This window comes from Octopus sinensis, linkage group LG6 (assembly GCF_006345805.1).
Source record: "Octopus sinensis linkage group LG6, ASM634580v1, whole genome shotgun sequence".
Classification (NCBI taxonomy): Eukaryota; Metazoa; Mollusca; class Cephalopoda; order Octopoda; family Octopodidae; genus Octopus; species Octopus sinensis.
In genome coordinates, this window is record NC_043002.1 from 35,031,637 (window position 1) to 35,055,912 (window position 24,276).

A 24,276-nucleotide genomic window follows, 5' to 3' on the forward strand; every position below is an offset into this window, starting at 1 on the left:
GCACATGGGGCAAAATGCTTAGCGGCATTTTGTCCAACTTAATGCTCTGAGTTCAAACTCTGCCAAGGTCAACTTTGCTTTTCATCCATTTAGGCTTGATAAAATTCCAGTTGAACACAAGGGGAAGGGGCAATGTAATCGACTTACCCCACTCTCCCAAAATTACTGGCTTTGTGCCAAAGTTTGGAACCATTATTATTATTATTATTATTATTATTATTATTATTATTATTATTATATCCATTTTTACAAGCAGTAGTTGTTTACCTGTAGCAGCCATCTTTAGGGAGATACACATTAGCACATGTGCATAGATTTTTGCCAGTAAATACATCAAGAAGCAAATGCAATTCACTTGAATTTTGAATTTCTTTGGGAATATATTATTTTTAAAATTTTATCTGAAGTGTTTATTTTCCCATAAAATCTCTTTCCAACTAACACAAGTACTGTGCCTGTGCGTAAATGTTTTTCATACATTCAACAGATTCTGTGGTTTTAATATCAATTACAAAATACTTTTAGTAATAATTTAACAAATGGACTGCAATATGTAATTTATTTGGTTTATGGAGCAATTGAAAGAAAGAGCTAGCTTAATGCTTATATGCAAATGTGTCTTTCTGATCTCATTGCTCCTACCCACCCCAGCCACTACTTCTTAATGTCATACATGATTTGTTCCCTTGACAAACCATCATGTATGTAAGGATGTGACATGTGCACACACACAAGAGCACACACTCATATATGTGACTTTTTCTCCTCTCTTCTCTCTCCCCCCAAGTCTCCCAAACAAAGACTCTTAAGAACATTTTGGTGTCTAGACGGACCCTTCTTCTCTTCTCACAAATACCTGGCCCTGATTGTTTGGTGATCAAAGGTAATAGTATATCATTGAGTGGAAATATTTGGACATAAGCAAGAGCCCATTGCCATTTAGCAAACATTTGCACAAACTTTCTTTTTGGGTGCTGAAAACTGTCACCTAGCTATCCAATTATTCTTCCTATCAAGTCCACAACTTTAGAGCAACCACAATGAGAAACCCTCAGGAATTAAGCATATACTGATGACCTTGTCCTTATAGCTGAATCTGTAGTAAGATGAGAGAAGAAATTTCAGGCATAAAAGGAAAACTTGGAATCAAAGAGGCTCAAAGTTAACTGAACAAAGTATTAATAAGCAAGAAATTAGATAGGGGCCTGCTGCCATTAGGGAAATGGCCTTGCTCAGTATGTAGAAAAGAATTAAGTAGAAATTCAAAGCAGTGTGCCCAATGCAAACTATGGATACATAAATGGTATAGTGGAATTATGGGCAGATGCAAAAGCACAATAAATACTAAGAACACAGGAAATATATTCTCTCAGGTGCCCCAGGAGGATCCCTAGAGGTTGTAGTGTTTCTGTTACCTTGGTGACCTAATTAGCAATGGCAGACCACATTCTGAAAGTACAGCAGCCAGACTAAGAATAAGTTTCTGTTGATAACAAGAGGTTTCTCTCTCAGAATGAATGCAGACTGTATGATGTCTGTGTGTGAACTGCAATGCTACCTGGTAGTGAAATGTGAACCCTGAATACAGGCAACATCATATTCTGTGTCCTTACACACCACACTATCCTTATATCTGTGTCATTACACATCACCCTGTCCTACATATCTTTTTCCAAGTATTTATTGCTTACTTAATGGTCTAAAAATTGCTTTGCCTGTTGTGTATATGTCAGTTCAACTCAGCTACCAAACATTAAAATATTGAGTTGGTAAAAATAGAATCTACTAATGCAGACAAAAGAAGTGTACAATGGGTGAAATTGTCCTTGATACACTAAGTTCTAGAATTTTGAAGAGGTTGACCCATACTTTGGGAATGAAATTTGGTGGACAAAAACTGTGAGAAGCCCATCAGATGGATTGTACCTGTAATTGAATGGACTAACTTTATCACACATTGTATCGTGCTAATTCTGAGATGACATGAAGGGTGTGTGTCTATAGAATATTCAACCACTTAACATTCATTTATCAAGTAGGTATTTCAGTTGATCAAACAACTAACTATCCATTTTTAAAACTGACAGAGGACCCACTATCGTCATCTTCATCATTGTGTTTGTGTTTATTGTTGTGTATTTTGACTATGTTATACAACTGTTTCACTGACCACAGTCATGGATCTATGGACACTGTATTTTGTTCACACTCATTAGCCAGCAGTACTTGTTTTTTGCTTAAATTGTTCCTAGTTCAGCAGACATTATCATTGAAGTTATTCCAACCATGACCATCTTCTCTATATTTTTCTTAAGTATTGTCTACTCAGACTCAGTTATTCACTGTCCTTTCACTTTTTTTTAAAACAGTAGGGTGTTATATTAGTCATTTGGCTGCATTTTCTTTTAGGTTGACTGACTGCAAGGGTTCCTTGAGTGGTCAGCAGCATTAGAAGACAGCCAACAAAAGAATCAATTGGCCCAACATAAACCACTCCACAGCATGTAAAAATACTGTAACCTATGGGAAGTACTCTACTCTGGATTTTCTATCAGAATTTGTGAATACTAGCATCATTGTTTACAGGTGTGCAATGATCCAGCCACTGTGGCTCATGGTAACTTTTCACAGTCAGAATTACTTAGGAATGTATCTGAGATGTAGAACAAATACCTCAAGAAACATCATTCATTAAGCATCAGCTTTATGCACTTCTCATAAATTATTAATATCTTATATGTGTGCATTGGCTATTATATAAGACACATGCCCAAAATTCCATACAATGGGACTGAATCCAGAACCACATAGTTACAAAGCAAATTCCTTAACCACACAGTCATGCTATTTGATACATGTAATTCCAGATGTCTGCAGATATGGCTTCTACCTTCACCCCAATTTAGGAAGATATAGACACTATTCTAGCACTATACCTCATTATTTGCAGGTGTCACTAATATTTACATATGGCTATAGAAATAAACTGTAATGATGATAAATTACCATTTGTTATCATCTTTTAATGTCCATCTTCCATGCTGACTTGGATTGAACAGTTTGACAGGATCCAACAGGTCAAAGGACTGTGCCATGCTCCAGTATTTGCTTTGGAGTGGTTACTATGGTTGGGTGTCCTTTCTTACTCCAACCACTTTACAGAGTATACTGGGTGCTTTTCTCATAGCACCAACACTAGTGAAGTCGCAATGTAGCTCACAAGGCTGTGATTCCTTTTGACTGAATGGGGTGCAGTAGAGAGAGAGGTATTAGCTTTATGCTAGGAGATGAAAGGTTAGAGTATGAAAGGACTCCAATCACCCACCCCACCCCACCCTTCACTCTTCCAGAACAGGTTTCTTGCTGTAGAAGAAATACATGGCTTCTCGCATTATTCAAAAGTGGGTAGGAGTAATTGGGTTGAAGCTGGAAAGTGAGATAAGGATGGTGCTGTCAAAAGTGTCGGGGTGAACTCTGGCAGCAGCAAAACTGAAAGGATGACTGAGTAGAGGTTGCAAGAGGCTGGGGAGAGAAGAATGATTAGAAATGGAGTCAAAGTGCGAATATACTAAATGATAAACAAGGGTTGAAGCATCAGGAGGATAAATATGAGTTGGGTGGAAAGTAAAGAAGAGTAGATGATGTTTAGAAATTGGGAAGAGTATAGAGGTAAATATAGTATTAGGTCAAGAGGTTATCAGTGTTACATATGAGTTGTGGAGGTGTTGTAGGTGCTGATTGGCAGTACAGGTGGGTGAAGAGCAACAGAAGAATGACAATACAGTAGACAGGAGAGTTATGAGAGATGGTGTGTGGCTGGGTAGGTTGCAAAAGCTTAAGTAGAGAGAAACCTAATGCATAGTGAGAGTGAGTGATGTATGGTGATTGCCTTTCCATGCTGACATGTATAGAACAGAACTCTTTGAGGTAGTGTTTTATGGCCAGATGCTCTTCTTGATGCTAATCCTTTTAGTCATCTTTTACAACACACAGGGATATGGTTTGCCTATTCTAAAAGCAAAGACACACACACACATATATATATATTATCATGCACATTCAGAGACATAATATAATATGCTTATAGCAACAGGGAAATTATAAATAGGAACTGAGTTAAAATATGCAATCCTGTTTTCAAGCTGGTTTCCAAAGAATTTCAGGCAATAAGCCAGTTGTTAGACTGCTTGGAGCAATCTCTATCATTAATCAATCAATGAGCATTGATGACAGCCTTACCATTATATATTGACATGGAATGCCAGCCTGATAGAGGCTACTTTGGCTGCCAGCAATTGTATTTTATGTTTAGTTCTTCTCTGTCCATTCATTGTCTAAAGAATAGTCTTCTCCCCTCTCTCTCTCTCAAACACACACACACACACTATATATATATATATATATATATATATATATATACAATCTTTATCTTACTTTCTCTTTGTCTTTCCCATCCTCTATCCATTCTTAACATTTGGTCAGTTTTCTTCCATTTGTCCCCATCATATTCTATAAACTTTTACTATTTTTAGACTTATCTTCATACAGAATCTATATTTTCCTCATTTTTCATTTTCTTTGATTTAACTCTCTGCATGTGTGTGTGTGGGGAGTATTTGGATATGATATGATCCAATGCAGTATTGGCTGGCATTGTTCCATGACTAGCTACTCAAACGACACACCAACAACATTTATCAATAATGGTATTCCTGTAGATGATCTAAGTGACGTATTCTCAGATACTGATTCCTTTCTTACTTGGAGCTAATTTTTGTCTGACAAGCAAGAAATGATTCTGTAGATGGTGTGTGTGTCATTTCAGCAATCAAATCATTTCATTTGAATTTCAGTGTAAGACGTTTCATAAGTGATTAATTTGATAATTAGAATCTAGTGAGAGTGTACAGCCTGTTTGGTGACACTGTAATCTGTATGGTTACACTGTGCTGTCAGTATGGTAACACCATATAGCACAATGTTAAAATCCATCATCTTGTATGTGTCACATTTCTTTCTCTTCTCAGTTGCTAACACTTTGCTTATTCTCTCTATCTCACACAAATATTCATGTGGTGACTTCTACTCAGGAGTACTCAATGTAGACCCTTTGCTATTTAGACTAGACTCTTTGCTGTGTAGTTTGCTTCCCAGCTGCATGTTTTTTGGGTTCAGTCCCCTTCCATGGTACCTTGGGCAAGTCTCTTCTACTGTAGCTCTAAGCCAGTCAAATCTTTGTGAGTGGATCCAGTCAGCAGAAACTGAAAGAAGCTCCTTTTGTGTACCTGTGTGTGTGTGCCTATCTGCTTGTGTCTTTGTCTTGACATGATGTCATAGTTGTTAGTAAGCACTGCTATCATGCAAGTAGTGTGTGTCTTTTACAATCTTTCATGAAAATATATTACCTTGCTTTAAAATGTGTAAAGATTCAGGTAGTTGATCATAGGAAATCTGCCTGACCAATACAAGCATGGAAAATGAACATAAAAAATGATGATGATGATGATCTCTCAGTCTACGTCACTCCCACCACTTTGCAATTTTCAATTCATCATGCTTCCAATACTGGAGCAGTCTTTTCTGGCCAGATCATCTTCAATAGTGTGAATTGCCAATCAATATAGTCTTTTATCTTTTCCTGCATGTAATACAACCTCTTGAGATCAGTCCTCACCACTTCATCAAAAGTCTTTCTTCATTTCCCTCCACTACAGATTTTATTTAATTTGAGCACATGACACTTCTTTATACAGTTGTCTTCATCTATAAATATCACATGCCTATACCAGCACAGCTGTCTTTCTTACACATTGCATCTGATTTTTCTTATATCCATGTTTTTTTCTCAACTTATTCAGTTACTCCATCACGCATGCACACTAACATTACACATCCAGTGCAGCATGCTTGTATGCTTGTTTCATTTCTTTCTAGTCTCCACAACTCTTCTGCATTCAAAACCTATCTTGCACTGCCATGCAGCAATGCACTTTGTGTATAAGCATTGTACAATCTGCCCTTTTCTATGAGGGAGATACTTTTTGTTGCCAATTAGAGCTAATAACTCCCAGAGCTTTTTTGACACTCTTCTTACTTTGGGTACTATAATCTCATAACACCCACTCATAGTGCTAATTTGTTCACCTAGATAATATATATATATATATATATATATATATATATATATATATATATATAGAGAGAGAGAGAGAGAGAGAGATATTCACACAGTTTACTGTCTTTTACGTCCAATTTTTTTTTGCCTATTCAGGCAAGTGTTTAATGAACCTTAGTAGTATTTTATGGTTGGATACCCTTCCTGTTTCAACAGAGTTATGTTTGAGGTCATATATTTTCATTCCTTTCTTCACAAGAAACCGACAAGTCACAGGGTCTAGTGTTTACAGGTGACATAAACAACTGCAACGTTGACTCAGTGTCAGTGGGGAAACACATGGAAAACAAACATACACAAACTCACTCACTCACTCACACCCACATACATGTGTGTGTAAACATATGCATAGGTGCAGGAGTGGCTGTGTGGTAAGTAGCTTGCTTACCAGCCACATGGTTCTGGGTTCAGTCCCACTGCGTGGCACCTTGGGCAAGTGTCTTCTACTATAGCCTCGGGCCGACCAAAGCCTTGTGAGTGGGTTTGGTAGACGGAAGCTGAAAGAAGCCCATCGTATATATATATATATATATATATATATATATACATATGTATGTATGCATGTGTGTGTATATGTTTGTGTGTTTGTCCCCCCAACATCGCTTGACACCCAATGCCGGTGTGTTTACGTCCCTGTAACTTAACGGTTCAGCAAAAGAGACCAATAGAACAAGTACAAGGCTTACAAAGAATAAGTCCTGGGGTCGATTTGCTCGACTAAAGGCAGTGCTCCAGCATGGCCGCAGTCAAATGACTGAAACAAGTAAAAGCGTATACAATAGGCTTCTGTGCTGTTTCCTTCTACTAATTTGGTACATACACACTCTATAGGTACATGTATATTTACACTAAGATATACATACAGACACAGGTACATTCTCTCTTTCTCTCTTCCCTCTCTCTCTCTCTCTCCCCATGATCCCTAATTGGAGACTCAAACTCTGAGTGGTGTATTAAGTACATCTGTAATATTGGTTGTTTTAGTGTGATTTTCACTGTTACATTGCTCTCCCATACTCCTGCTCAATATATATCACATTGTCAATCTGTCCGATACCTTGAAAGGTTTATACTTGCTGTTCAGTTATCATTAGCTTCAATTGATACTCCTGCAGTTTCATATTTTTCACCCGCATTATAAATACTTTCTTGTTCATTCTACAACCAGAACAAAGTTACCCTTGTGCCAAATAATGTTGTAAAATTTAAACTTTGAATGAAACATACAAAAGCTGGGTTTAAATTTAAAACACACACACACCCTTAGTGAGTGTATTGTTCATTGTAAATATTAATTTTGACTATATGATTTTTTGACCACTCCTCTTTTCTGAGCAATGCATATGCATAACTCACACATGTATATAGCTCAGAAAAAATGAATGATCATACATATATTCTCACACACACACACACACACACACACACACCCACCCTTGGTGAGTGTATTGTTCATTGTAAACACTAATCTTGATTATATGATCTTTGATCATTCTTCTTTTCTGAGCAATACATATGCATATGCTCACATGTGTACACAGCTCAGAAAAAGTGAATGGTCATACATGTATTCCCACACTCTCACACACACACACTCATGCGTGCTTGCACACACACCTTCATTCATTCTTTCTTTGTCTTTCAGGCTCTAAAGAACATTTCAAAATAGAGCTAAGAAGGCCAAAAGGGCAAGTGTTTAGGCCATAGACATCACCGAACCTAAGAAACAGCACACAACAGCAGGTGGGTTTGTTTAACTCTTTCCAATGAAATCATTTATTTGGCATTAATATTCATAATTGATAATAAAACTAAAAAAATATTTGTAATTTTTATTAACACCTTGTATGACTCATTTGTTACTTCACACACATTTTCTGTCTCTGCCTATTTGATCTCTCTGGTCCCTTTTCTCTTTCACTTTCTCTCCCCTGCTGTATCATCCTCCCTATCTACCTCTCTGTCCTTGATAAATTGCCAATCAGTTATATCAACAATTGCTGCACACCTTCCATATATTCCTTTAGCAAGCTTTTATCACAAATAAGAATTGAATCTAAAAAGATATATTCCTCACCAAAACTAAGAAATTACATTGAAGTATAAACATACAGTTTAAAATGTCCCGGTGTAGTTACAGACTTCCTATATTGCTTTAATAAGCCAGTACTGTGAAAAAATAGGCCAGCTAATATTTAGCGGAACTGATCAGTTTGAAATACTATTAACAATGGTGAAATTAAACCCATCTTTTCATTCATTAGCTAACAACACACCATTAACTTCTATACTGAGAAATCAGAGTATTTATAAACATAAATTTATAGGGACAGAGATGAAAGATGACCTAATGTAATGTTACATGACATGTTCCAAATTCTTTTTCATATCTCAGTAACAGTATTGACAATACTAACAAGGCAGATAAGTCTGGTCCAGGAAATATAAAGGTCATGGCTCTAGCTGTCAACCACAATGATTTAGAGATCATCAGTTTCTTGAACAAAGATAGATCTTTTGTGTTTAGGTTTGAGAAAGAGTGAGAGACCTGGAAAAGAGGTGTCATTTCTGGCCAAGAGAAAGAAATATTTGTAGTGGTTAGACATTATCATGATGGCTAAGTTTATCCAGCAGGTCATGAAAGCCATTGAGACCCATTGCCAAGCATTGCTGGAGTGGAGTGGTGGAATCCACTATCAGGTATGTGGTGCAGAAGGTCATCATCATCAGGTCCAAGTGCAATGTGATGAGGGTGAAAACCAAAGAGTACCATATGATTTTGTTGAAACTCTTGCTGAACAAGCTCAAGCACCTCAAGAAATCCACTTTACTCTGATTCTTTTTTGATGACAAATTCAACCAAGGCCAGAAGGTAAACAGAATGTATGACAAGTGCCCATGACAATGCACACCAATTTCCTACCATGCTGATGATCTTGGGCTATGAGCAATGGGGGTTGTATTATGCACCTCATTTCTTCACACACAGCCTCAGGATCATTACCATTGCCTGCATGGAGGTACTGGACACAGGGCTCAAGTTTTGAATGAGGAGATGGACCAGGATGGAAAGGCAGTTTTGTTGATGCTTCATTAAACCTTCCTTCCCAACCATTTCTTTTCAATAATGATTCTTTGCAACGAGAATCTCCCCAGATAGGAACTGTAAATGTCGCCATGGTGACCAGTGCTGGAATGGTATTATCGATTGAGAAATTACTGCAAAACAACTGTCAAGAGAAAGGCAATTCTCTGAGGCTTAAGTTTTCCATTATATGGTATTGTTGTAACTGTCAACAGTTTGACATTATATCATTGTTTCTGAAGAATATATTGTAACCTGTGTCTCCTGGACAGCATTGTATACATTGAAGACATACATGTCTTCTTGGTATTATTGCATCTCTTTCAATAGTAATATATACTTTATACACACACCTGTGCAGCAACTTTGTCTGCATCTTTACTGCAATACTTGTTTATTTTCCCTGCTGTAATATCTTTGTAATTATACCTGGCTGCTTCTTTCTTTTTTTTCTTTTGTTATTTTCACAATCTTTTATTATTCCCAACAAAAGGATTTGCTTTAATTTATGTTTTCTATTACGTTGCTGTTATTTGTTGCAATGTCATGGCTTTGATGTCACTGTATTACTGCATGTTCTCATAGAAATAGCAGGCAAAGATCAACAGACTGGTAATAACAATAATGATAATGGTGATGATAATATTTCTAAAATAATATTGCAGCTTAGAAAGAAATACTTTTTATTTTCTTATTTTAAGTTTAAATTTTTAAGTAAAATTTATTTTGTCTTGTTTCATTTTTGTTCGTTTTTGTTTTCTTGTTGTTGTTTTTAACCTAAAATGTAGCAATATGATATAGAATTTTTAATAGAAATAAAAATGAATTTGTTATCCAAGTATAATGTTAATTGGTTATACATGTCAGGAGGAGAAAAGAAATTCGAGGAGTTGAAATAAATAATTCAAATATAGATGACAAGTGTAAGTCTATTGTTATAGCAGGTATTTACTGGATTTAAAGTTATAGCAGTATTGGAAACAACCTCTCAGCAAAGTAATGAAGGAAATCTACACTGATGCTCAAACTGTAATAGTGACTTAACCTTCCTCAAATCGCAACCTTTGTCTTAAAAAGAAAAGAGAAATGTTTTTTTTATTCGTGTTACTGAGTGTCACATAATTCTTAGTGAAAAATAGTTTTTTAGGAAATCCGTAACAATTTTTTCTACTCTTTATTTTGAAATCAAGGAATATCTCAACTATATAGATTACTGATTCCAAGCTTGGTGATGCTGAAACAGAAGCAAGTCTTAAAATATTGAGATTAAAATGATATTACAAAAAGCATTGGACAATTTTGTATCGTACCTCCTCAAGTCTCCAGTCCTTCCTACCTAGGACCTTGACCCTCTAGAATTCTCTTCCTGCACATGTTTTCTCCTGCAGTCATCACCTTGTTCAAAAATAACATTGACTATGTCAGTCTCTGGCCCCTTTTCCTTGGCTAATAAATAAATTTAAAAAATAGAACTCACTGCTGTTGTTAAGATGTGACATTTCAACAAATCTTTCATGCTGGCATCGGTTGGATGGTTCAACAGGATCCAACAAGATGGAGAACTGCATCGAGCTCCAGAGTCTTAATACAAGTTTGACCTCATACCAATATGAAGGAGTCAAGCTAACTAATATTATCCCAGTTCCTCTTTTATTTATTTATCAAGTTTTATTTCATTTGTTGATGATGTATAAAAAATGCAGCAGCAGCAGCAACACCATCATCATCATTGCTATCATCATCAGAGTTTATTCTTTATTTATCTTTCTAAAATGTCCCTAATTCTAGGCTTCATTTTTTTAATGTTGTTTGTTGGATTCCTTTCATCCTGATTGTTGGAAATTTTAGAAATGTATGTCTAGCAACAGATTGGCAGAATTGTTAAAGCATTGGACAAAATAGTTTCTGATATTTGTTTTTGTCTTTTTTATTTGAGTTCAAATACCACAGAAGTCAAATTTACCTTTTATCCTTCCACTGTCAATAAAATAAAGTACCATTCTAATAGTGTGTTGATTTGGTTGACTGATATTGATATCTATCATGCTTTTACAAGGACTATGATAGAACATGACTGTTTTTAATGATGTATGTAGTTTAAGATTTTAAAATACATAATTAAATTATGTCTGACACAAGTAGACAAAAGAAAAATCAAGTGGCTAAAACCAGATTAAAATTCATGATTATTTAATATATATTATATTTCTTTCTTTTTTATTTTTCAAATTGACAATCTCTATTCTGAATTGTCTTTTAATGATTATAAAATCTAAATAATTGCTTATGTATTTTTCAGGTTTTATTGGATAAGAATGGCATCTTGATGATGGGCCAAAGTCCCTCCGCAGACCAACCAAATATCTTGGGAAATCACACTACAGCTAACACCACGGCAAATCAAACCAGTATCGAATCGGATAATTCGCACACTGAGCTGAAAGCCCAGCTACAATGCGATGGCAAAGGCATGAAGACTTGTTTAGAACTGGTCTTATCGATGAAAAATGGTAAATCTGCCAATGTGGAACCATCAACGGATACCGATGAACAAAAGCAGTCAAAACAGAAAGGTGAAAATTGGGTCAAAGAAACTGATTCTAATCATGGCCCAGATGCTAAATCAACAGAGGAGCAGCAACAGCAGCAATCAGTGGCTTCAAAGACTTCATCACCAAACAGTTGTGAGAAGGAAGCAACAGATATGAAACTTGGAAAATCTGATTCAGCTAATAACCAGAACAAACCAAAGTTTTCAGATGATACCAAAAGACTTGTGTTCAATAAAAATGCTAATCTACATGATGCAATTGGGGCTCTAATACGTAACTGTATTACAGAAACAAGCTTTCCACATGACGATGTCCAAGATAACCAACTGGAGAACAGACAAAATAAAGAAGTGTCTTCTGCTGGCATCTTGCCAGAAAAAAAGATTTCAATGAATGCTTCCTCTTATAAAAATTATGAATCAAATGTTGACAATTCCTGGAAATCTTCAGGCAGCTATTATACTGACCATGGCCAGTCTGTGTCTGCTGGAAACAGACATGGACAGGATTTTGAATGCATCGAAACTGTTGCTCCAACTTCCAAGTCTTGGAGGGGTTCTGGTGAGATTGCCCGGAATGGCAGCCAACCCTCAAAACCGATATCAATCTCTCCAAGATCTGACATGATACATAAAGAAAAAATATATTCTTCAACAGAGACATCTGTAAAAACTTGTGGATCTCACGCAATAAATACCAGTGGACAAAGTGTTGTCCAGTTACAGGCATTCATTGATAAATGTCTTGAAAATACATGGCAACAACAAAAAGTAGGTGTCAGTGAAAAGTTAAATGTTATCGGTAAAGGTCAGTTTTCTTACAACAACAACGAGCAGCTGGGAGATCAATCCCAGCTTCACACTTCAAATGGCCATCCAGAAGAAATTTGTTATCCAGCAGACAGAAACCACCATTCACAGCAACTTTACCACCAAAACACACAGTCTGCTTTAGGATACTTTACTGATCGCAATGGACTTGATCCTACTCTGAGGAAAGACATAAATGATGGAAAATATATTAATCCGTATCAACTTAACCAGAAAAATGTTATGGAAAGTGTGCGGCAACAACAGCAACAACAACATTACTATTCCACAAATGAAATGTCCGCTATTGCACCTCTTAGTCATTCTTACCCCAATATGGCTAACCAAATTCATTCTGGTTCAGTTAAACAAAACCAACACAATACCAGTGATGGATTTGAGAGTGCTTTTGATGCCAAGGAGCTGATAAATAAAATATCATGTCAAGCAAGGGCTATCAATAAGTTTTTCAGCAACTCTGGTGAACCAACTGAACTATCTTACCACCATCCTGCTAAGATGGCTCCCCATTTAGCTATGAAAGTAGTTGATTCCCATGTTGACTATGCAAATAAAAACCGAGGTATGCACTCCCCAGCTAGTAGTCCATCTCAGGGGATGAACCGAAGTCAAGAGAACCCAGTAGCTAGTCTGCAGAATCACAAGCAACGGATCATCTCTGAAGAACGTAGTGCTAGTTTTGTTGAACGGTTGAATCATGCTACAGTTGGTAAAGAACAGCCTGCTATTCTATCACCCTACCGACAATCTAAAGAAGACTCTACTAATTTAACTGATAATCAACAAAGAATTGCTCGCATGCACAGTGGACATTCCAGTTCTGATCTAATGCTTAGAGGAGCACAATCTCATTCACTACCTGTGTATGGTGCAAAAGATCATGCAGCTGAACGTTTGGCATATTATCAAACATCTCCAGTTATTACACCCTCAACAAATAATAATAACAGTGGTGTTAGTGGCAGTCATTCTTCTAGTGTTAATACCCAGTCAAAATCAATGGAACGGATCCTGCCATTATCAGCACAACAAACTCCATACATGCACACACCTACAGGTGTGATAAAATGGGATGACCCTGTTGGTCTGAATGCACGTTATCATCAGATCTCCCCTTCAGCTGGACAGAATGTCAAAATGAGGACTGGTGTCCATGGTCTTCCGAGTCCACAAGAGGGAGATTATATGAATGGAGTTTCCATTTCAAAAACTCATTCGCCTCGCACTCATTCTAATTCATCACAACTTGGGGGTATGGTCACATCTCCTTTCCTGTCTTCATCTTCAACCCCATTAATTCCCCAGAAAGACAATCCTAACCCCATTTCCACCAACACTAAGCTACCATCTCTTTATGTTGATACTTTAAATAATACTGCTGCAGCAAATACCTCAGCTCTACGTTCAGCAAATCCTGCAGGCACATCAGTTCCACAGCGAAGACATACTGTTTCTGATATTGCAAACTATTCTTCCGAGCCTACTAAACTAGCTTCTACTAGCTTGCGGCCTCTGTCAGCACCTGATGTTGCTGTCATCTCATCCAACTCTTTAGCAATTCCTGGTATTCCACATGCTACACGAACTGAGCCAGAGAATGTACTTGACCTCTCGGTGAAGTGCAAGGCTCCTAATGCATTGGAAAGTTCTGCACCCAATGCCAACCTTCCGGCTGTTTCTGCTGTTGCTAGTGCAACTTCTAATTCCCAGTCTGTTTCCAATCAAGACCATCCCCTTGATTTATCCAAAAAGAAATCTGAGGAACAGCTGTATATGGTGGGAAGTGGTAAAGGAAGAGAGATGGTCTCTCCAGGAGGTAGTTTCCATCCTGGGACAGTAGGGAAATCCGTTCCAGCTAATATTTTATTGAAACATTTAGAGTACAGTGTACAGAAGTATTGTAGTAATATTGGTAACTCAAGTGGGGAGAGAATTACTACTGCAGCTACACAGCATTCCCTACACCATCCAGTACAACAGCAACATCAACAACAACCATCACCAAGTCAATCTCAGCATTATCCACTCCACCCACACCACCAACAGCAGCAGCAGCAGCAACAACAACAACAAAGTCCGCACACACAACACTTACATCTTGGTTATCAAAAGCAAGCACTGGCTTCTCCACAAATGATGCTATTGTCTCAGCAATCCCGTAACGCAGACATGGTGTTACACCCTCAAGGTCAATATATCGGACGTAAAGACTTGCAACAGCACAATTACCTGAGTCCAGATGGTTCTAGGCACCCCTCACAACAGACATACCCAGTTTTCCGACAGCCTACACTTCCAGCTCTTTCTACAAAAGCTGTATCTCATATATCCCAGCAGCAGCAACAGCAACAACAACAGCAGCAACTACAACAGCAGCAACAACAGCAGCAACTACAACAGCACCATCCACAGCAACAGCAACAGACTTCTCAATTACAACAACAGCAACAGCAATCTCAGTTACGGCACCAACCACCACAACAGTCTCAACAACAACAGCAACAGCAACAACAAACCCACCTCACTAACACTCAGCAACAACAAAATGTTGTTGTCCATCAAACCCAATCAACTAACGCAGCTTCACACAATGTCAGTGCCTACACAACCCAAGACTCACCTCAAAGATCTGCCAAAACTTTTGGCACTACTAATGATAAATCAGATACTAACAGTTCCAAGAAACATGATATCTCCAAGCATGAACCAGTTCAAAATTTACTTGGCAGTCATGCCCCTGATGATGTTCTTTATCTTATCTGTAAGTTATGTGGTCAGACTTATGGGAGTCCGTACAGTTTTAGGAAACATTTCCGCAACCAGCATGGTTTTGAACCTCGTCCCCACCACACAGTAGTCCAGTCAATATCTGCTACCATATCATTATTAAAAAGTAAACCTTCCGATGGCAGCACCATTGTTAAAAGTGAAGACTCACTTCAGACAAGAAATATTGATGACAGTCTTACTGATATTAAAAAGATGAGCACTGAAGACAAGAAGTTTGCCATGGAACTATCTACCGCCAACAATTCTTCATTTAAAGAGAGTGAAGAAGATGGATTGTCTCAAAATAGAAATCTTCTTGATAGTCAAATTTCAGGTGAAGAAGAAACCAAGTTTCTTGAATGTCCTGAATGTGGTAAGCAGTTTCAACTAAATGATTTTGGATCCTATAAAAAACATTGCCGGTCTCACGAACGAAACAAACATGGTGGAGCAATTTCAGAATATGCATTTGAAATATCGGCGCCAATGTGGAAACATAATCTACCTGCTGATACAGAGGGGAGGCAGTGTTCTTCTGTACCCACTCCTGAAAGTATATCAAAAGAACGCTGTCCATCAGACTCAGGCTCCAGTATTTCTGTTGACCGTATTCTCAGACCAAACTCTTATAGTTTTGATGCATCAAAATCAGAATTGTCTAGCAGATCACCATCTGTTAGCTCTCAAAACGATACTGCTGATGAGAAGTTAACTCTGCTCCCTTCCGTTGTAAACATTAAACATGAAAGTGAGGAATTGTATACAGAACAATTAAGTAAACAGAGTAACTCAGAGTGGCGAAGGGTTAGCATTAAAACTGAAGGGAAATGCCATGACTCTAAAGAAACAGAACAAACTGCTAGTGTTAGTGAAGATAATTGGTATCCATCTGACGATTCCAGCGATGAACACCGGTTAAAAATTGTTATGTCTGAGCTGGATGAGAGTAATCATGGCGTGTCTGTGAAAAAAGAGGAGGAGGCAGACAAACTGTCTACAGATAAAGACTGCACTATTACTGTTGACTCTTCAGAAAATGTCTGTGATCAAATGAATAAATCAGAAGAGAAGGACGATAACATTGTGAACAACAGTAATTCCTCTAAAATTTCATCAGATAAAAGACAATCAGATAGTAGTGATGTAGGATGTGACAAACAAACTGAAGATACTGACAGTGAAATGTTTACGTATCGGCATAAGAAATTTCAAAAATTTGGAACTCAGTTCAAACGAAAAGATTGTAAAACAACTGAATCCCAAAACTCTTCTGTTGATAAAAAACGCCAGAAATTCTCTGAAGTTGGATGAAAAGTTCTAATTCTTTAAAGAGAATTTTTGTTTTGTTTTGTTTTTTTTATTTTTTTATACCTTTGTCACTGTGAAGGTATGACAGGAATTAACAGTGAATTGGCACATTGTTTTGCCAATACTGGTTAAATAACACAATTCTAACATCAAGTGATGGAAAGACATTTGTAACCAAATTGTGATGATTATGAAGATGATGATGTTAATAATCATAATTAATGATTTGTTTGTTTTTGTTTATACTTTTTCCCCCCCAAAAGAATTCTGCTAGAATTGATTTTCAACTACTGCCAGAGTGATTGTGTAAATCTCACCTTACATCACATTGTGAATTTGTACAAAGATTATGGTTAGATGTGGAGTTTACTGAACAGGAATATAATGAATTCCTTCTCATATTTTTAGTATTGTATCTGTTCTAAAGGTACCTTGTTGCTGATCTTCCTCCTCCTTCCTTTTCTCTCTGCTCCCAGTCTCTCTTTACTCCTTTTTTTTTATGATTTTTCTCTCCCATCCATTCCACCAGCTGCATTTTCCTCAACTGTTTACTATAAGTTTTCTTTCTTTTTTTTTTTATCATGAGGGAAATGCTAGTTGTCTCAACATAAAGTCACCATAATTCTTTCTGAAGGGAAATAAACCAGATTTACCCTGAATCATTAAATCACGACAGTCTTTTCAGTTTTCAATAATGTTTTGGTGATTAGCTTTAAGAAGTTATTTTAGCAAAATGTTGAAGGGAAATGAATATAATTTTGAACCAAACAAATAAGAGAAATATTTTTCTTAGAGCAAAAGACATCAGCATTTTCAGGTGCATTCTTTTCTTTTTAGACATGTAAATTATTATTTATATTATTATAGCTAACGTGATGAGTTGGCAGAATCATTAGAGCAGAAGAAAAAGAGCTTTGTTCCAGCGCTTTACATTCTCAGTTCAAATTCTACTGAAGCCATGTTTGCCTTTCATCCTGTCAGGATTAATAAAATAAAGTACCAATCAGATACTGGGATCAATGGTATCAACTACTCTCCTTTCCCTCAAAACTACTAGGTTTGTGCTAACATTTGAAACTATTATTATTATTATTATTATTATTATATAGGGTGGCAAACTTGCAGAATTGTTAGCATGTCAGGCAAAATGCTTAGCGGACTTTACATTCTGAGTTCAAATTCCACTGAGGTCGACTTCTTCCAGGGTCAATAAAATAAGTACCAGTTAAATACTGGAGTCGATGTACCCCTTCCCCAAAAATTTCAGGCCTTGTACCTATAGAAAAAAGAATTATTATTATATGAAAACTCACAGCTTATTTTTCTGGGCATGGTGGTAAGTGTCAGCTGTCCACAGCCAGCAGACTAAGGTGACACTTGTTTACTGGTCATGCTTCAAGAACCCTGCGAAGAATTCTTGCAGTTCCAAGAAATGCTGATTTTTGTAGGTGTTCTACCTTCACACTTGCACCAATTTTTTTCAGCCATGTTGGTAACTGAGTGCTGATACTTCCAAGTGTGCCAATTACTATTGGTACCACAGCTACTCTCTTCATTGACCACAACCTTCGTATTTCCCACTTTAAATCATCATAGTTTTCTTTTCTTTTACTTGTTTCAGTCATTTGACTGCGGCCATGCTGGAGCACCGCCTTTAGTCAAGCAAATCGCCCCCAGGACTTATTCTTTGTAAGCCCAGTACTTATTCTGTCAGTCTCTTTTGCCGAACTGCTAAGTGACGGAGACGTAAACACACCAGCATCGGTTGTCAAGTAATGCTAGGGGGACAAACACATGCACACACACACACACACACACACACACACATATATATATATATATATATATATATATATATATATATATATACGACAGGCTTCTTTCAGTTTCCGTCTACCAAATCCACTCACAAGGCATTGGTCGGCCCGGAGCTATAGCAGAAGACAGTTGCCCAAGATGCCACGCAGTGGGACTGAACCCGGAACCATGTGGTTGGTTAGCAAGCTACTTACCACACAGCCACTCCTGCGCCTATTGTTTATTTTTTTCTTCTTTCACAATGCTGACAATTACAGACCAATTGTTGTCATTATTACTATTATACACTCAACAGATTACATTGTTGGAAAAGAAAAGAATCCTAACATCGGGCTACAACAAGTCACCTTAGATGCCAAGAACCCTCCTAAGTATCCTAGCTTCTGCAACTGTACTAAACTGGGTTTTATGCCTATTTCCTCTATCTGTCTGTTCAGATCTTTAGGGACAGTTCCCAATGCACCTATACTTTTTTTTTTATTCAGGTGGTGAACTGACAAAATCATTAGCACACCAGGCAAAATTCTTAGTAACTTTTCAGCCATCTTTACAGTCTGAGTTCAAATTTCACCATGGTTAATTTTGCCTTTCATCCTTTCGGGGTCAATAAAATAAGTACCAGCCAAGTACTGGAGTCAATGTAATTGACTGTCCCCTACCCTCAAAATTTCAGGCCTTGTGCCTATTTTAGAAAGGATTATTATTATTCTTCCATGTAGATCAACTTTGCTTTTCATCCTTTTGAGGTTAATGAAATTAGTAGCATTTGAGCACTAGGGTAGATGTAATTGACTTGATCCTTCCCCAAAATTTCAGAAATTATTATTATAATTTAAGGCAGCTTGCTGGCAGAATGTGGTCAGTGGTATCAACTAACTCCCTCCTCTCAATTAGTTTTTGGCCTAAATTACGAACAATATTTTTGCTGCTGCTGTTGTTAGAATCAGTGGAGTGCTGACAAAATGACATGCCATAATTAAATGTCTTTTTCTTTTCTGAGTTCAAATACTCCTAGTGTCAATGAAATAAGTTACCAGTCAAGTACTGGGGTTGATTTAATCAGTTATACCCACCCCATGGTTTATCACATTGTGCTCCTACAATAGTTATGGTTCTGTTGTAGGATCACTGTTTAAGATTCTAACATCAGTTGGTACATAGAGAAAAAAGTATAAAGTGAACTCATTCTGGAAGTGAAGATAGAAAGTTCTACATTTTGATAAGACAGCATATAATCACCTGAATGGCAAAGCATACCACATAGTATTGAGTAAGTTTTGTTGTGTGGTATACAAACATCTATACAGACATGCCAAACACACCATATTCACCACAGACACACACACATAACATGCATGCACATGGTTCCACAAAGTAAGCAAACGTAACAGAAGTAATACAGAAATTAAGGTTGAAATATCTATCAAGGATGATGTCAATTTGTCATTCAGTCAGTGAGGCAAACACATAGCAATATCATTTTAAAATGAGACAAGGACAATAACAATGTAGGTACAGGAGGTGGGGGACAGTGAAACTCTTAAATTGATTAAGCAAATCTTGAAAATTTTCACAAACTATTAACTACATATGTTAGTCATTGGCATACAATGTTGAAGAAAAAATGCCATATTTGTAGTTAAACAACTGCAAGAGAATTTCTTAACTAAGAAAAAAAAGAAATCACTCTAATTTATAATTGTTCATCAAGAGATGCCTTCACACAGCTTCCATTGCTCTAAAGTTCTGTGAATTCTTCAAAATATTTATAGAATTAAGTCACACACTTGGCAGTAAATTTTAGTAAAGAATTTACTGTTTTGCAATATGATAACAGATTTTGTCCTCAGCTTTGTCTGTTCTTCGTAATTTTTTAATTAATTTCAGGATTGGCTCTCCCTCACGTAAGGAATATCATCACAGAAACAGTTCGAAACTTGCAAGAATGATCCAGAATTCAAAGATGAACATAACAAAGAACAAAGTAACTATTAATAACAATGGCCTTAATATCCCAGTGGCATCTGGGATGTTGTGGATTGTGTACATTAAAAATGTGGTAGAATTTCTGACAGACTGATTGAGATCTAGGAGTTCAAATGAGACAAACAGATTTAATTGTAAGAGTGTCCATAAAATGAAGCGACAGTGGCTCACTAGATATAACTGGTAGTGTCTGCTATTAGGTAATCTTATTAGTATGGAAACTGTTTAGTTGTTTAGAAAGGAATTTCTCTAAAGGACAGTCTATAAAGCATGTGTAGAATTTGTGATACTATATGGTAGAGAGACAAGTTACATTAAATGTAAGAAGATCTGGTGAGAAACGAAATATGATAGCTGTGTAATATTAACCAACATGAAGGCAGAATGGTTAGTATGCTGGGCAAAATGCTTAGCAGCCTCTCATCTGTCTACGTTTTGAGTTTGTATTCGGCCAGGGTTGACTTTGCCTTTTGTCCTTTCGGAGTCGATGTAATCGACCTACTACCCCACCCCCCGAAAGTGCTGGCCTTGTGCCAAAATTTGAAACCAATATTAACCTACATGAATGGTGAATCACAAGTGGAGTTTTGAGCTTGGTGTTAAAGACACAACTAGTAATAGTAGTTGTAATGTGCAAGAGAGATAACCATGTAGGTATTGCCATAAGAAGTAATATGTATAAGAGGTGGAAAACCTACTTTTCATTAGGTGCAAATGTAAACTGCACTAGAGAAATATATAGAAATTAGTAGCAAGGTTAGATTTCATGGATAAGATGATAAATTAATGAATTAGAAGAGTCGTTAGGACATCAGATGGAATACTTCACACTATTTCAGCTCTCTGTACTCTTGAGTTCAAATCCCACCAACTTCAGTTTTGCTTTCTATTCCTTCTGAGTCAATAAAAAAAGCTGTACCAATTGAAGGCAGTGGATTGACAAAACCAGATGTCATATAGTGATTGTTTCAACACTTTGCGTTTGGGTTCAAATTCTACCATGGTCTACGTGGATGGTTGACTTAACCTATTGCTCAGTTTAACACTACCACTTGGCACTGTGGATGCTTTTAGCAGACCTCACTTGGTTGCAAGCATTTAGTCACGGTTCCTGGTTTGAGGATACTTTCCTCCGTCACCTACTACTCTTAGAAGCCTTGAGAGCGGTAGGTGAAGGAGGAAGGTTTTCTGAGTGGATGAAATGTTGACATGTCATATGCAGTACAATGGATCACGGTCCGTGAATGTTGGGGAAACAAAAAATCTGTGGAGACCGTTACAGCCAAGTCACATATGAATTTACTGTCTGTTAAAGGTGGAGGAAAAACAAACAACTGTGAACTTAGTTACATCCAAGCCACAACTGAAATCTGTGGTTTGGAGTTCTTTCTTTAACATAAGATGAAACGTTTCACTGTTTTTTTGTAATACTACAAAACCCAAACGCAAATTGTTACTTGAAATATGTCTTTTTGGAACAAAGAGGTCTTTACTTAAAAGGTGTTGAAATAACTGTTATGTATAGCTGGTAGTTTGTTTTTATCTGTATCCGATCTAATGAGAAACAAAACGAACCAAAGACAGTACCTTGTAGTTATTACATGCAGACGTTTCACTTCGGTAACCACTATCGCCAGCGGTCGTTTAAACTTGAGAACTTAAGCAAAAGCAGAGTTGTTCCCCTTGACATAATCTGCTCGTTCCCCTGAAGACAAAAATGAATTAAGAGAAATAACTCTGAGTGACTAGTCACATATTTGAACACTAGTATAAATTTTTGATTTATTTAAAAAAGAAAATCTCCGCTTCTAGACGATGTGTTGTTACCGAATTACAATTAAAACCAGCCCCACGAAGGGAAAGGAGACATTCTCAAGAATTCTTCAAAATTGACATGCCATTAAGGAAAAGATAGAGATTTCCTTATTTAACTTGCTGTCAGGAGTGTTATATTCATCTTTGTAGATATTTTCGGGAACAATAGAACAAACCAGTTTCATCAACATTGTAAAATAAGATCAAATAAGCCCATATGATAATTTTTATAATGGCTCAATTAAGGAAGTATCTACATTTAATGATTCACCACGTTTTCTTATTCACATTGCCAAGCTTTTTCTAAAATGCTACAGCAAGCTATCATTTACCATAATAGTTTTTTTAGTCCCGTTTGTTTCATATACAGATTTAAATTCAAGGCTTCATATATTAACACCACTGGACTTCTGTTGAACACACCACTTGTACACAACTTCTTTTATGGTTTTAGCTGGTCTAACTTCCATGTATTTCCTACTACGCACTGCAGAGACACGTTTAATGTTATAAACATCATCATCATCGTTTTAAGTCCGCTTTCCATGCTGGCATGAGTTAGACGGTTTGACTGAGGACTGGTGAGCCAGAGGCTGCACCAGGTTCAATCTGATCTGGCAAAGTTTCTACAGCTGGATGCCCTTCGTAACCATGATGGGCCAATCATAAAGGAAGCTATGAGGTGAATAGAAGTGTGTGGAGCCCATAAGAAGGTACCCTTGTTAGATTTACCTGCCAGACATAGTCTATGGCTTTGCTGATTTCTAGAGAAACAACATCGCACTCACTGAACTTTTCTAATGCAAGAACCCGTCCATCCGCGCGTGTGTGAGTATGTGTGTGTGTGTGGCATTTTGATAAAAACGTAAATACTTTCTTTTACTCATAATAAAATTGTGAAAGCATTTTCTTCTTTTAGTACACACGCACATACGCACGAGAAAGAGAGAGTGAGTAAGTGAACGAGTGAGAGTTGTTATGAGACGTAGGAATAAAACATTTTCAAATCACTTAAGCAGTCAATTAACAGAAAACCAACTATCCTGACTAATAAGGACACTTAAAAATAGAGAACAAATTTAAATACTCTCATGAAAGGGAGAGAAGAAATATAAAGAAAGCTCTTACTAGGAATACAAAAGCAAGCCCTAAAGTTTTCTACAAATTCGCTTGAGAATCATCCACAGGACAACCTAAAACAAAGTGAGTCCATCATTCTAAAGAGACAACAGACCCCAAAAGAATAACCAAATTACTGAATGAGCAGTTCTACATTATTTTTACACCCACCCCCACTAGGACAAATGCAGGTGAACAAACCAAACGAGTTCTTTCACACCATAGATCTATATAAAGAAGCAGCAACCATCAATTACATTGGCATAAAAGTAGATGGAATATTGACAATAGAGCTGGCAGAATCGTTAGCGCGCCGGGCAAATTGCTTAGTGGCATTTCGTCTATGTTCTGAGTTCAAATTCCGCTAAGGCCAACTTTGCCTTTCATCCCTTCGAGGTTGATAGAATAAGTACCAGTTGAACACTAGGGTGGGTGCAATCGACTCATTCCCCGAAATTGACAATAGATGAAATGAACTCAGCAATAGGGCTCGAAAACTTGCATGTAAACAAGTTCTTGTTAAGCCACTCCAGATACTATTTGAAAGTTTCTTGGTAAATTGGAAATGTCCATAAAAGTTAACGGAGGCATAACATCCCCTGTTCATAAGGTGGGGAGTAGAGTAAGCACTAAAATTTACAGGCTTACCTCTCTGACTTCACATATCAGCAGTCATGAAACAACTTATTAGAAAACTAATCACATTCTCAGAAGAACGTTACTAGTACACAATATCATTTTCACTCACGAAGAAGCTGCCTTACATAGCTCCTGCATCACTACAACTGGGTGCAGAATTAGCTGCTCAACCACATAGAT

General features: G+C 37.1%; 1 protein-coding gene across 1 annotated transcript; it reads left to right on the forward strand.

Moving 5' to 3' along the window:
- The first annotated feature begins 7,814 nt into the window (after positions 1–7,814).
- Positions 7,815–17,389, forward strand: LOC115212748. The gene is made up of 2 exons (XM_029781407.2): positions 7,815–7,918; positions 11,560–17,389. Exon 2 carries the CDS (start codon positions 11,587–11,589, stop codon positions 16,720–16,722), a length of 5,136 nt encoding a protein of 1,711 aa, XP_029637267.1. The 5' UTR covers positions 7,815–7,918; positions 11,560–11,586; the 3' UTR covers positions 16,723–17,389.
- The last annotated feature ends 6,887 nt before the right edge of the window (positions 17,390–24,276 follow it).

What these genes read in the sequence shown, in the direction of transcription:
- LOC115212748 (XM_029781407.2), top strand. Translation starts at nt 11,587, where the DNA reads ATGATGGGCCAAAGTCCCTCCGCAGACCAACCAAATATCTTGGGAAAT.